At 36.0% G+C, this 12,698-nt stretch overlaps 1 protein-coding gene across 2 annotated transcripts in view; it reads right to left on the reverse strand.

Moving 5' to 3' along the window:
- TLK1 (tousled like kinase 1) overlaps positions 1 to 12,193 on the reverse strand; it is a 219,786-nt gene extending 207,593 nt beyond the window's left edge. For both annotated transcript variants that reach the window (XM_007494354.3, XM_007494355.3), the window contains exon 1: positions 12,000 to 12,193. In XM_007494354.3, the coding sequence (XP_007494416.1) occupies positions 12,000 to 12,018 (19 nt within the window). In that variant the 5' untranslated portion in view covers positions 12,019 to 12,193. The remainder of the gene's footprint in view (positions 1 to 11,999) is intronic.
- Between the last annotated feature and the right edge of the window lie 505 nt (positions 12,194 to 12,698).

A 12,698-nucleotide genomic window follows, 5' to 3' on the forward strand; every position in this document is an offset into this window, starting at 1 on the left:
TTTTAAAATTTTTAATTAAAAAAAACCCTCAGATTTTATGGATCAGGAAACTGAGATAAACAAAGGTTAAGTGACTTACCCAGGGTCACACAGATAGTGTATGAGGTCAGATTTGAACTCAGGTCTTTCTGAATCCAGTTCAGTACTTTACCTATGTATTGCCTAGCTCAGTTTTCAGATGAAGAAATCAAAACTATCAATGGTCATATGGAAAAATGTTCTAAATTCCCCCTGATTAGAGAAATGCAAATCAAAACAACACTGAGGTACCACCTTATACCTAGCAAGTGGCCACTATGACCATAAAGGAAAATAATAAATATTGGAGGAGATGTGGCAAAATTTGGACACTAATGCATTGCTAGTGGAATTGTGAACTGATCCAACCATTCTGGAAGGCAACTTGGAATTATGCCCACAGGACTTTAAAAGAACATGTGTCCTTTGATCCAGCAATAGCACTACTAGGTTTGTACTCCAAAGAGATTTTTTTTAATGAGAAAGGATCTGTCTGTACAAAAATATTTATAGCTGTACTTTTTGTAGTGGCAAAAAATTGGAAATAAAGAGGTGACCCTCAATTGGGGAATGACTGAACAAATTCTGGTATATGGTGGTGGTGGAATACTATTGGAAATTGGAAAACATATGTCTGTCTCCATAGTTCTAGCATCATTTCTAGTCTCCATACTTTGTGCTATAAGGAATGACAAATTTCTTAATTTCGATAAGAACTAGAAAGACCTACGTGACTGATGTGGAGTGAAAGGAGCAGCACCAGGAAAACATCATAACCCAATAACTGAAACACTGTGGGATGATCAAATGTAATAGACTTTGCTACTAAAAACAATGCAATGATTCTGACAATTCTGAGGGACTTATGAAAAGGAATGCTATCCACACTGAGAAAAAGAACTGTGGGAGCAGAAACCCAGAAGAAAATATATGATTTATCACTTGTTTATATGAGTATATGATCTGGGGTTTTGGTTTTAAAAGATTACTCTATTATAAAAATGAATAATAAGGAAATAGGTTTTGAGTGATAATATATATATATATATATATATGTTATATATATATACACACACACACACACACACACACACACACACACACAACCCAGTGGAATTGCTTGTCAATTCTGAAAAGGGAGGGGAAAAGAGAGGGAGACAACAAGAATCATGCAACCATGGAAAAAAATTTTCTAAAAAAATTTTAAAAATAAAATATGTACTGCCTAGCTGCCCTCGCATGTCTACTCTATATATACATAAATACAGTTATATAAAAACATGCATATATATATATACTTATTTATACATACATATACTTGTATACATGCAAGTATATGTAAATATGCTTATATATACATATATTTCCATGTGTATGTAGATAGGCCTAGGAGACAAAGTACGAATCTGTCATCCAATCTATTTATCACCATCTTCTCTCTCTGGCTATTTCTGTCCCTGGTGAGAGGAATAAAACCAAGTAGTTATAGGTAGATGGGATTGTTGGCTAGGTAGAAGGGATGCATTTACTAAGACTACCACATTGGAGAAGAACCAAATGGTGTCAGCACACTGCTTAACTATTGCTTCAACAGCCCATTCTAATTCAATTTACTTTTCCTTATTTACTGCATTCCAACTTTTTATGAGTCCCTCTTCTTCCAAATGACATTGGAGGTGAAACCCCTCCCTAATGGCTAGATGATAAGCCCAATAGCACATTACCTGGGCTATGCAGGGTACATTGATGGGAAGCTATCCATATAGCATGGAGAAAAACAGATTAATGTCCTGTCACCTCAGTTGTGGAGGTTAAATTAGGTAAAGTTACAACTGGTATAAGAAGCAATGGCTATGAGGATAGTGTATAAATGTATGCTTGTGCATATGTGTGTGTACATGATTGCTTGTGTGCTTGTGTGTAAGTAACATGTTATGGACATGGAACGGCTGGGGAGGCCACTTAGAGACAGAATCTCCATGATGTATGACTAGGGATTGGAACACACTACACTGAGCAATGGCAGCTTAGACCTCATTCTTGAGTTTGATACAAAGAGTAAGAATGAAGCAGAGTGGAGGAGTTAAAAATCCTTTGAAGTTATTTGCATTGGTAATTTAAAGCATGTGGTGCTATTAAATAAAAGAAAGATGCATGTTTTAGGGGAATGAGCTAAATTTAGTTTAAGATACTTCTAAATCATTCAGGTGAGATGGTTAGAAGGTAGATGGAAGTATGATATTGGAAGCCACTGAATGGAAGTCAGTACTGGCTGTAAGAAACTGTGGACATGACTTCATAATCTGTTTCCTCTTTAGAAAAAAAGAGTCATAAACAAATATCCTACTGTTGGAAGGGCAGCACAATTTCCAAATATGAAAGATAATGCACTTACCCATTATGGAAAGTCACAGAGTGGAAATGACAGAACAAAGACCTTTGATGGGTTTCAGTAACATGTTCCAAGGAAGAGAGCAATTAAGTTGGCAAGTTGTTTTACCTGATGAGCAAGATAAAACTGGGGTGGGGAATGAAGGAGTTGATAACATTTAAAAAGCAGAACAGCCTCAAAAAGAAAATTGGAAAATGGGTCTGATTTAGAAAGAACTGGGAACTAAATGACTTAAGGAATGACTGAACAAATTGTAGTATGTGAATTTACATTTGCATTAGGGATATTATTTCACTATAAGAAATGTTAATTTAAAGAATTCAGAAAAACTAAGAAATATTTGTATGAACTAATTCAGGGTAAAAAAAGTAAAACCAGAAGAACAACGACCACAGTAACATACAGGAAATAAACTCCTGAAAAATACCAGAAGGTATCATCAATGAATCGTCTAGTTTAGACTTCAAGGGATTGATGGCAAAGCATGCCTTCTTCCTCTTAGCAGTGAGGCGATAAACATTAGATGGAAGTGAGATCTATGTTGTCATAAATGGATAGCATGTTGTCTTGTTTTGTTTAACTCTGCTTTGTTGTTCCTAGGGAACCACACTAGTATATATTGAAGGTGGGAAGCTGAAGTGATGTAAGAAAGGAAAAAAGCATCCTTATTAGCATTAGATAAAAAAAGGGATGAGGAACTGATGGTGGAGAAAGGGATAATTAGAACTTATCTCTAAAATCCTATGCTAGAAGCAAAATTTAAATAGATAAGCTACTTTTCAAATATAGAAAATCAAAATGTTTGCTTATTCAGTTCTTTACTGTTGATAAGAAATGTATTTCTTTTCATTTTATGTTTAAAGTATATTTACAATATATTTTTCCCATTTTTAACTATGATACTGAAATTGCAGGGAACACAACAAAAAAAGAAAGAGAGAAAGAACCTCTCCCTTTGGACTCCAAACCACACCATTAGATTTTACTTTAGCTGATAAAATGTAAACTAAAATGCAAAATAAACCCCATTAAATTGTACTTGAGCCGGATGTCAATGCAGACTATTTCTGAGAGAACTTAGTCATTCTGTATGTGAAGAGACATGGAAAATGCCAGAGATAAGAAAATTCTTTCTGCAACTGTATGGAAATAATAATGTATCTAATCCAAGGAAAGATTTAAAAATAACTCAGAATAGGAGCTAAGGTCCTGGTACAAAGTTAAAATGGAGTCTGTGAAAATTTCAGACTATAAATTCTTTTTGAAAGAAGAGAGACATAATCCATGGATATGTAGATAGAGGAATCTCCAGTATTTTCAGTGAGGCTAGGTTTTTAATGACTTCTCAACAAATTGTGCAAAGTTAAAAAAAGGAACCCATCCCCACAATAGATAATTAGTGACTGTCCAGTTTGTGGCCCACCCTTGACACAAAGCAGTTCACAATAGTGGCTAAATGACTCATGGACTTTCCTTCCCTTCCAATATAGGAACCAAGGAGATAAACATAGAAAATTGAGGGGTGGGGATAACAAAAATTTTCCCTTGTATTAGATTTGATCTTGATGTTAACTATAAATAGACACATTGGTTATATAAATCATGTGGCAGAAATGAAAATTGTGAGATTTCCCCTTTCATTTTGGGCAATGAGGTGAAGTGAGATTGGGAGACTGCTCTTTCCTAGAAGAGAACAACTATATCACATCATTTTTCTGAGGTTGTATTTCAGTGTGTTTCTTATGTCTTCTCTGCTTGATGTTGCCCTGTTTTAGTTGAATAAAAGGGATAATTCCTTACATTTTAAAAGCAATCTTCTACTCACAAAGTCTATTCCTCGTAACCCTGTGATATGAATAGTAATAATAATGATGATGATAATTGACAAATGGTGCATTAGAGTTTGATGCATAGAGTCATTGGTATCACCATTTCACAGATGAGAAAGCTGAGGCTCTGAGAAATTCTGTCACACAGACAGCAAGCATCAGAGGAGGTGTTTGAACTCAGGACTTTCTGACTCCAAATCTACCACTCCATCCATGACTTCATATTTTAAAATATTTTTAATTTGATATTTTTATTTTTTACATTACCAGAATTTCTCCCAGGAACCTTCCCCCTTCCACTCCCAGAGAGCCATCACATTAAAAAAATAATATTTATAAAGTGGGGAAAAAGAGAAATAGAAAAAAGAAACAAAACAATACTAAAAATATATGTACCCAAAAGAAACTGTGCACCTTCTAATGCTGCAAGGGAGTGAAGTAAGAATATCATCTCATATCAATTTTTTGGAATTGAGCTTGTTCTTTATAATTTTGCAACATTGCTTTTGGATTGCTTTTGGGATTGTTCTTTCTACTACTTTTCAGTCTCCTTTGCTGCATCTTTATCTGGGTCACTTCCACTAACTGTGGATGTCCTTCATGGCTCTAGCCCAGGCCCCCTTCTCTTCTCCATCTATATGAATTTGCCAGGTTATCTCATCACTGTCTGTGGATTCCGTGATCATGTCTATGCAGATAACTTTCAACCCTAACCTGTATCTTGACCTCCAGCCTAGAATCTCCAACTGCCTGTTGGACATCTTGAATTGGATGTCACTGAAACATCTTAAATCAAATGTCCAAAATGCAACTTACCATCTTTTCCCCAAAACTATCCTTTCCTCCCCCCCCTAACTTTTTTATTACTGTCAAGGTTTCTCCAATCTTCTCATTCATCAAGACTGACCACCTAGATACCATCTTCAACTCCTTCTTCTCAGTCACTCCCCGCCCCCTTCTCATCTCTATTCCCCATCCATATCCATCAGTTGCCAAGTCCTATTGGTTCTACCTTTGCAACAGTTTTTTAATATTACTTATATTCTCCCTTCTATCTTCTGACACTTCTGCTACCTGCTACCTTCATGTCAGCATTCTCCCTCACACCTAGACCACTGTGATAACCTGATGGTAAATCTCCCTGCTTCCAGTCTCTCCTTGATCTTGTCTGTCCTCCACTTGACTATCAGAGATCTTCCTAAAGCACAATGATGTCACCACTCCCCTCACTCAATTGCTAAACTCCCCTTGATCCGTGTTGTCTATAGGATCAAATATTTATCAAATAAATTCAAATCAATTTACTATTTAAAAAAATCTTACCTGTTGGCTTAGAATCAATACTGTGTATTGGCTCCAAAGCAGAAGGGTGGTAAGGGCTAGGCAATTGGTGTTAAGTAACTTTCCCAGGATCACACAGTTTGGAAATGTCAGTGGTCAGATTTGAACCCAGGATCTTTCATCTCTAAGTCTGGAATTCTATCCACTGAGCTACCTATATGTCCCTACTTTTTAAAGTCCTTCATAACCTGACCCTTTCCTACCTTCCAGTCTTCCTACATCTCATTCTCTTCCGTGTACTCTGTAATCCAGAGACAATGGACATTTTGTTGTTTCTTATGCAGGAGATTCCATCTTTCCAGGGTATTTTCACTGGTTATTTCTCAGTCTTCCAATTCTGTCTCCTCATCTCAGCTTTCTGCCTTTTCTGGCTTTTTTCATGTCTCAGCTAAAGTTCTACCATCTTCAAGAGCCTTTCCCAACCTCCCATAATGCTAATTCCTTCCCTCTGTAATTATCTCTAGTTTATCCTGCCTATATCTTGATGGGATATAGTTGATTTCATGTTGTCTGCCCTATTTGACTAGGAGCCTCTTTGTATCCCCAGCACTTAGCAGAGTGCCTGGGACATGGTAAGCAGACATTTAAGAAATACTGGCTGATTTGGTTCTTACTTTGCTCTCCACCAGATCATGTAAATCTTTCCATGATTCACTATATTACTCATATTCATCACTTCTTACAGCATAGTAATATTCCATTATGTTTATAAAACCACTTGTTTTTGTTTTTTTTAATTTAATTAATTAAGAATATTTTTCCATGGTTACATGATTCATGTTCTTTCCCTCCCCTCCTTCCTCCCCCCTCCTGTATCCAACGAGCAAGTCCACTGGGTTTTACATGTATCATTGACCAAGACCTATTTCCTGAAACCATTTGTTGCTCATATTTTACATATAAGAAGAGGGTGTCTTGGCTTATGGAATTCACTTGCACATGGCCAGTAAGTGTCAGAACCAGGACTGCCAGTAAGATCTTTTGACTTGAAATCCAATGATATTCCTCTTCTACCTAGCAACAGCGAGTGATTTGGAACAACTTAAAAAGATGACTAGTGACTTTGAAAGTCTTGGGATCAAGACAATAGAATCAAATAGTTCCAGAAGACTCATGATGAAACATTCTTTCAACTTCCACATAAGAGAGCCAATGAACTCAGAGTACAAACTGAAGCTTTTTCCCCATTTCATGTCTATCTAAGGATTTATTTTGCTTGTTTGTACATATTTGTAATAGATTTTGTTTTCTTGATTATTCAATGAGGGAGAGGAGGAGAAAGGGAAAGATTCAGAACTGAAGATGAAAGAAAATTGAATTGTAAGCAATTTTTTAAAAATGTGGTCATCAACTCTTTATCTCAATTCAACTATGTGATCCCATGATAGGCACATAGAAATAGCAGTTGTATTGTATGCACAGAGTTAAGATTATAGTATATGTTTAATAAATGTCTAGCGACTGATCTGGAATGAGAGGACACACATCTGAATCCAAGCTCTGCCATTTACTACTTATATGACCTTGAACAAGTTGTTCTCTGGCCTCAGTTTTCTTATCTGTAGAATGGGAGGAGGATGGAATAGATGACTTCTTAGTTTCTTTCTAGCTCTAAATATATGATTTTATATTTCAGAGTAGCTCTAGGTGTAAGATTATCTATGGTGCCACATCAAATACATGACCTAGTCTAAATTCATATTATTTATCACTTTTCTCCCTAATTTCATCTCAGAATTCCTAATACACAAAGAATAAGCTTTTGATTGTTTTTATTTCACTTTACAAATACTTGCTAATTATTATTGTGTTTTGACGACCTCTTCATTGTTTAAAGAGTTCTATTCAAGATTTCATTATGAGTCATCATTATCTCGTGTTCACTAAAACTACAAGGTGGTGAGCACTACCCAGTACCAATCGTTGCCCTCATTTCATAGATTCTTATAGTTGAAAGATTTTTAGAGATCATCTAGTCCAATCTCCTACCCAGTACAGAAATATGTTACAATATTCTTGATTATCATTTGGCCTTTGCTTAAACAATTCCAGTTAAAGGGAGCTCACTACTCTTGAGTCAATCAATCCAATTGATAATTTTTAGCAAGTTCCTTTGTCCATTGAATCTAATTCTACCTCCCTGGACCATATATCTCTTGGACCTAATTTGGCTCTCTAGAATGACACAAAATTTTTCTAATCCCTTTTTCACATGACATGTGACATTTCACATGACAACTTTTGAAGTATCTGAAAATGACTACCATCTAATACTCTTTTTTTTTTTAAACCCTTAACTTCCATTTTGGAATTAATACTGAGGTTTAGTTCCAAGGCAGAAGAACAATAAGGGCTAGGCAATTGGGATTAAGTGACTTGCCCAGAATGACAAAACTAGGTATCTGAGGCCATATTTGAACCCAGGATCTCTGGTCTCTAGGCCTGGCTCTCAATTCACTGAGCCATCTAACTGCTCCCTTACTATATATTCTTCATAACCCTTCCCTTCTTCAAACTAAAAGTCTCTGGTTTTTTGTTATATGTATATTACATGTGTGTATATGTGTTTGTTATATGTGTTTGACCCCATTTGGGGTTTTCTTGTATTTAAAAGAAGATTCTGGAATGGTTTGCCATGCCTTTCTCCAGCTCATTTTATAGAAGAGGAAACTGAGACAAACAGGGTTAAGTGACTTGCCTAGAGTTACATAGCTAGTAAGTGTCCAAGGCCAGATTTGAACCTAGGAAGAGAAATCTTCTTGACCCTGGTCTAGTGCTCTTTTCTACTGCACCACCTGTGCATGTACATGTGTATGTACACAGACACAGATATATATATGTATATATATAGTGAAATACATAGATATATAGATATAGATATATATAAAGGAAGCAAGCTTTTACTTTTTGTAAAAAAATGAATATATTGGGGTTTTTTTTTTGTTTTGAAAGGCTTAAAAAAATCTCAAAACTACTTACTTTTCTTCCAGAAAGACATAAATACCTACAATTCTTGAAATTCAAGAAAAGAAATATAGTTTTAAAATAATTTACAGATATGTAAAAGGTTTATTTGGTTTGATATAGGTTAAAATTACTTTTTAAAGCATTTTTATTTCTTCCTCATATTACACAATTCTAAACATCCTTTGCTAGCCAGGTTGCTTTTTAAAAAAAAATGCTTTCTGATATATCAACACCACTATAAAACAATAACACTTAAAGATGGACATAATACTCTAGAAGTGGTTTGGCTAGTACCCAGATCATTAGGACTATTTCCTTTCTTGATCTGGATATGAAATTTTTATTACTGTTGCCTAATTTTGCATTAATTTGTAAAGCAACCTTATTATGCTGTTGATTCACTTAGAACTAAATTAAACTAAAACCTTAACTATGTTAACTATAGCCTTCATGGTTCTCCCCCCTGCCCCCCCAAACTACTATTAACCAGGTCTCCTTCATCTTGTACTTGTTCAATTAACTTTTTGAAACTAAATGCATGGCTTTGTGCTTATTCCTTTTAAATGTTATTGGTTTCATTTCTCTTCATTTCAGAAGCAGAGAACTATGGATGTGGAACAGTATATGTATGATCTGATGTGGTCAATGCATTTTTTTCTTTCTTATTTAATCACTGCTACCAAGAATGACTCATTGATTAGGATAGAGGGGGATAGACTCAGAATTCAATGCAATAGCATTAATGCAATCTTTTAAAAAAAATCTTATGGGATTGGTTTTGAACCTTCAAATCCAACCTATCATTCTTTTGAATCTTGATTGTCATCTGCCTTTCTCTCTGGTTTGTGTGATCTGCAGAGTTCAGTCTCATATTTTTCTAAGTAGGACACTGGACTTAATTTTCAGAATCACTTTTGTAAATTACTCCAATAATTCCATTAGTTTTATGGGTCTCCTTTATTTTTCAGTAATAACACACTTCTCAGTTCTCCGAATTAAATTACAGTGCAACTGTCTGGCTAGACCACAAGACTCAAAGGGCACTGCTTCTGCAGCTGGTGATGACCTGATTTTGCTTCCCTTAGTATTTTTTTTAATGTTCTTTGACTAGGATCAAGAATTTGGATTACAGATTTGGAACAGGGTGATCTGGCCATTGGTGTTTCCTGTAAGGTGAGGCTTATTTTGGGGAAACCTTAGATCTCTCTCTGGTATGGTGGGCTTAGGGAATTGTGTTAGCAGAGCTACTGAAATTCATCAGTTGTCTATGACAAGGCTTAGATCAGAGACATTAGGTTAAAGTGGAGCCATCTGACAATTCATGAAACACACATTTACACACAACACACCACAGTGTCCCAAAAATCTTAGTGAAGTTTTAACTTTAAAGTTTACATAGGTTACAACTTAAAACTGCACTAAGCTTTTTTTTGGAGTACCCTATATTTTTTAATTGATGCCTTTTGTTTTTACTTACATAGCAGTCATTTCTAAACCCCTACCCAATAATGCCTCTCTTGTAACAATGGAAAACAATGAAGCAAAGCCAATTGACAAAGTGACCTTTCTGATGATGTATGCAACCTTCAATACCCTCCTGTCCTCTTTATCAAAGGGAGGGAAGCATATTTTCTTATCTGTTTTCTGGAACCAAATTTTGACATTGGCCATTGAGAAGATAGCTATGTTTTGTTGCTTTTGGCTATTTATGTTAGGGTAATTGTATAGGTTGTTTCCTTAGTTCTGCTCATTTTATGAGTTCATACATTCAGAGTCCCTCTGAATTCCTCAATCATCATTTCTTATGGAACAATGATATCCCATTATATATATATGCATATATATATATATATATATATATATGGCCACAGCATATTCAGCTATATCCTATTTAATGGGTACCTATTTTGTTACCATTTTGTATGTGTGTGTGTGTTTTTTTTTGCTACCATAAAAAAGTGCTACTATGATTTTTTTTTAACACATTGAGTGAGATTTGAGACTTTTACTTGAGAACTGAGGGGAGAACAAAGAGGCCAGCTGACCATCATACTCTCTCATGATATTGCCATAGTTAGTGAACTAATGTGTGATTCATAGATAAATATAAAATCACATTATATTAAAGCTAGAAGAACTTGAAAAGATTATCAAGGCTAATCTCATTTTACAGAAAAGCAAACTGAGACCCAGATAGGGAAAACAACTTGCCCAAAGATACACAGTTAATTAATGGTAGAGGTAGGATGAGGAATCACATCTCCTACTCTCCATCTAATTCTCTTTCTACAAAGTAATCTCTACTAGAGTTCAAGTTCAGAGGGGGGTTAGGGGTGAGTTGACCTAGATGCTTACTACAGGTGCTTGTCTAGAGGGAAAACAGATGTCTACTGCAGCCACCAGGATCACTCATAACCCCCTTTCTTTGTTTTCCTCCCATTAGATATAATTGTGTAAGAACAATTGTGATGAACATCATCCTCAAACCTAAGATTTACTCTTCCTTTACACAAAGTCCATAGGGAAAGTGAGCTCAAACTTTGAGTACAAGGGTAATGAGGCAAAAGAATCCCCCCCCCAACTTATGGTTCCAGAAGTTCTTTTTCTCTTTCATAGAATCTTAGTGAAGTTACCCTTTGGTCAAATTCACTATTGGGCTCCAAGGATTGGTGATTTTCTAGAATCCAGACAACATTTCTCTTTTGTGAGGGGTTGTGCTCCTTGAAGCTGCTAATGTCCTTAGGTCTTAATGTCTCTTATTCTATTTTTGCACCGCCATTCCTTCTCTGTTAGATGAGCCTTTTGCCTTGTTAATTCAGGAACCAGAATATGATGCCATTTCCTGTAGTCTCCCCATTATAGCTTCAACTCTTCAGCTAGTCCTACCCCACAAAAAGAGTAGGATATCACTCCTAATTCCTCAAGTTCTGTTAAATGAGTCTTTTCCCTTTGTTGGTCCATCTTGCCTTTTTATTCATTCTCCTCCTTTTCCAATATCACTTTGTATATTGTCTTCTATCTTTAGAATGTAATTGAGGTCATGGACTCTTGTTTTTTTATATGTATCCCTAGATCTTAGTCCAATGCCTGGCACATAGTTAAGTACTTAATAGATGCTCTCTCTTTGTCTCAGTCTTTCTCTTTGTCTCTGTCCCTGGAGTAACTTCTACTGCCCCTGAGCACTCTAATGGCCACTGCTTCTGCCACCATTTAGCTCTGTTTTCTCCCCCTGTCGATCTCCCAAACTCATAAGATCACTTGGACACCCACTTTCATTTCAGAACAGCTAGTTCCCAGAAAAATAAAGACAAAGGTGGCCATGTGCTCACAAACATCGTAACTTGTGGGAGCCAAAGCTGTGGTCCCTTTCTCACACTCTCAACTAGATCTAAATAGTCTTACAGATTGAAGTGAAAGCCACAAACAAAATAGAGTAAAAGGTCCAGTCATACCTTTTGTAAACCCACTCATTTCCTGCTCAGCAACTCAAGACATCAATTCTTTCTCCACAGTCAAATTAGAAGATTTTCTTTATCATACAGCTCCAGCTTCTGAGTCATTCATGGAAAGAAGCAGGCTCCTCCAAGTTTCTACATAGCTGTTTGGACTGAGACCAGGCTGGGAATATCTGTGCATGCTCCAAGGACTGTCCCCTCTACACACACACTCCCTCTTACATCTGAATTCCTCATATTGTCATTTATTAAGGAGTCATAATATTCCATTATGATCTGACACTACAATTAATTCAACTGTTTCCCAATGGACAGGCACCCATTTTTGTTTCCAGGTTTTTGTCACTACAAAATAGGCTGTGAATATTTTGGTGTAAGTAGAACATTTCTGTCATTGACCTCCTGAGGGTCTAGAGGATTTATTTCTTCAGGCACTTCTACATCGTTTGGTACCATCTTTTCAGTAACATTCCTTTGGCACATAAAGAACACTTTACTTGTGCATGTATTCTCTCCTTGCTGTACAATGTTGCTTTAGCTGAAATTTGAAAGTCACTTTGATGATGAATGTTCAGTGATTCAGAGTTATTGGCATATGTGTCAATGTTTGCCAGGATTACATTTCCCTACAACTTTGCATGCCCAAAGAAGAGTGAAATTTTAAAAATTTCATTCTTATCTACTTTAGTATAATAA

The sequence above is a fragment of the Monodelphis domestica genome, chromosome 4, assembly GCF_027887165.1.
Source record: "Monodelphis domestica isolate mMonDom1 chromosome 4, mMonDom1.pri, whole genome shotgun sequence".
Taxonomy (NCBI): Eukaryota; Metazoa; Chordata; class Mammalia; order Didelphimorphia; family Didelphidae; genus Monodelphis; species Monodelphis domestica.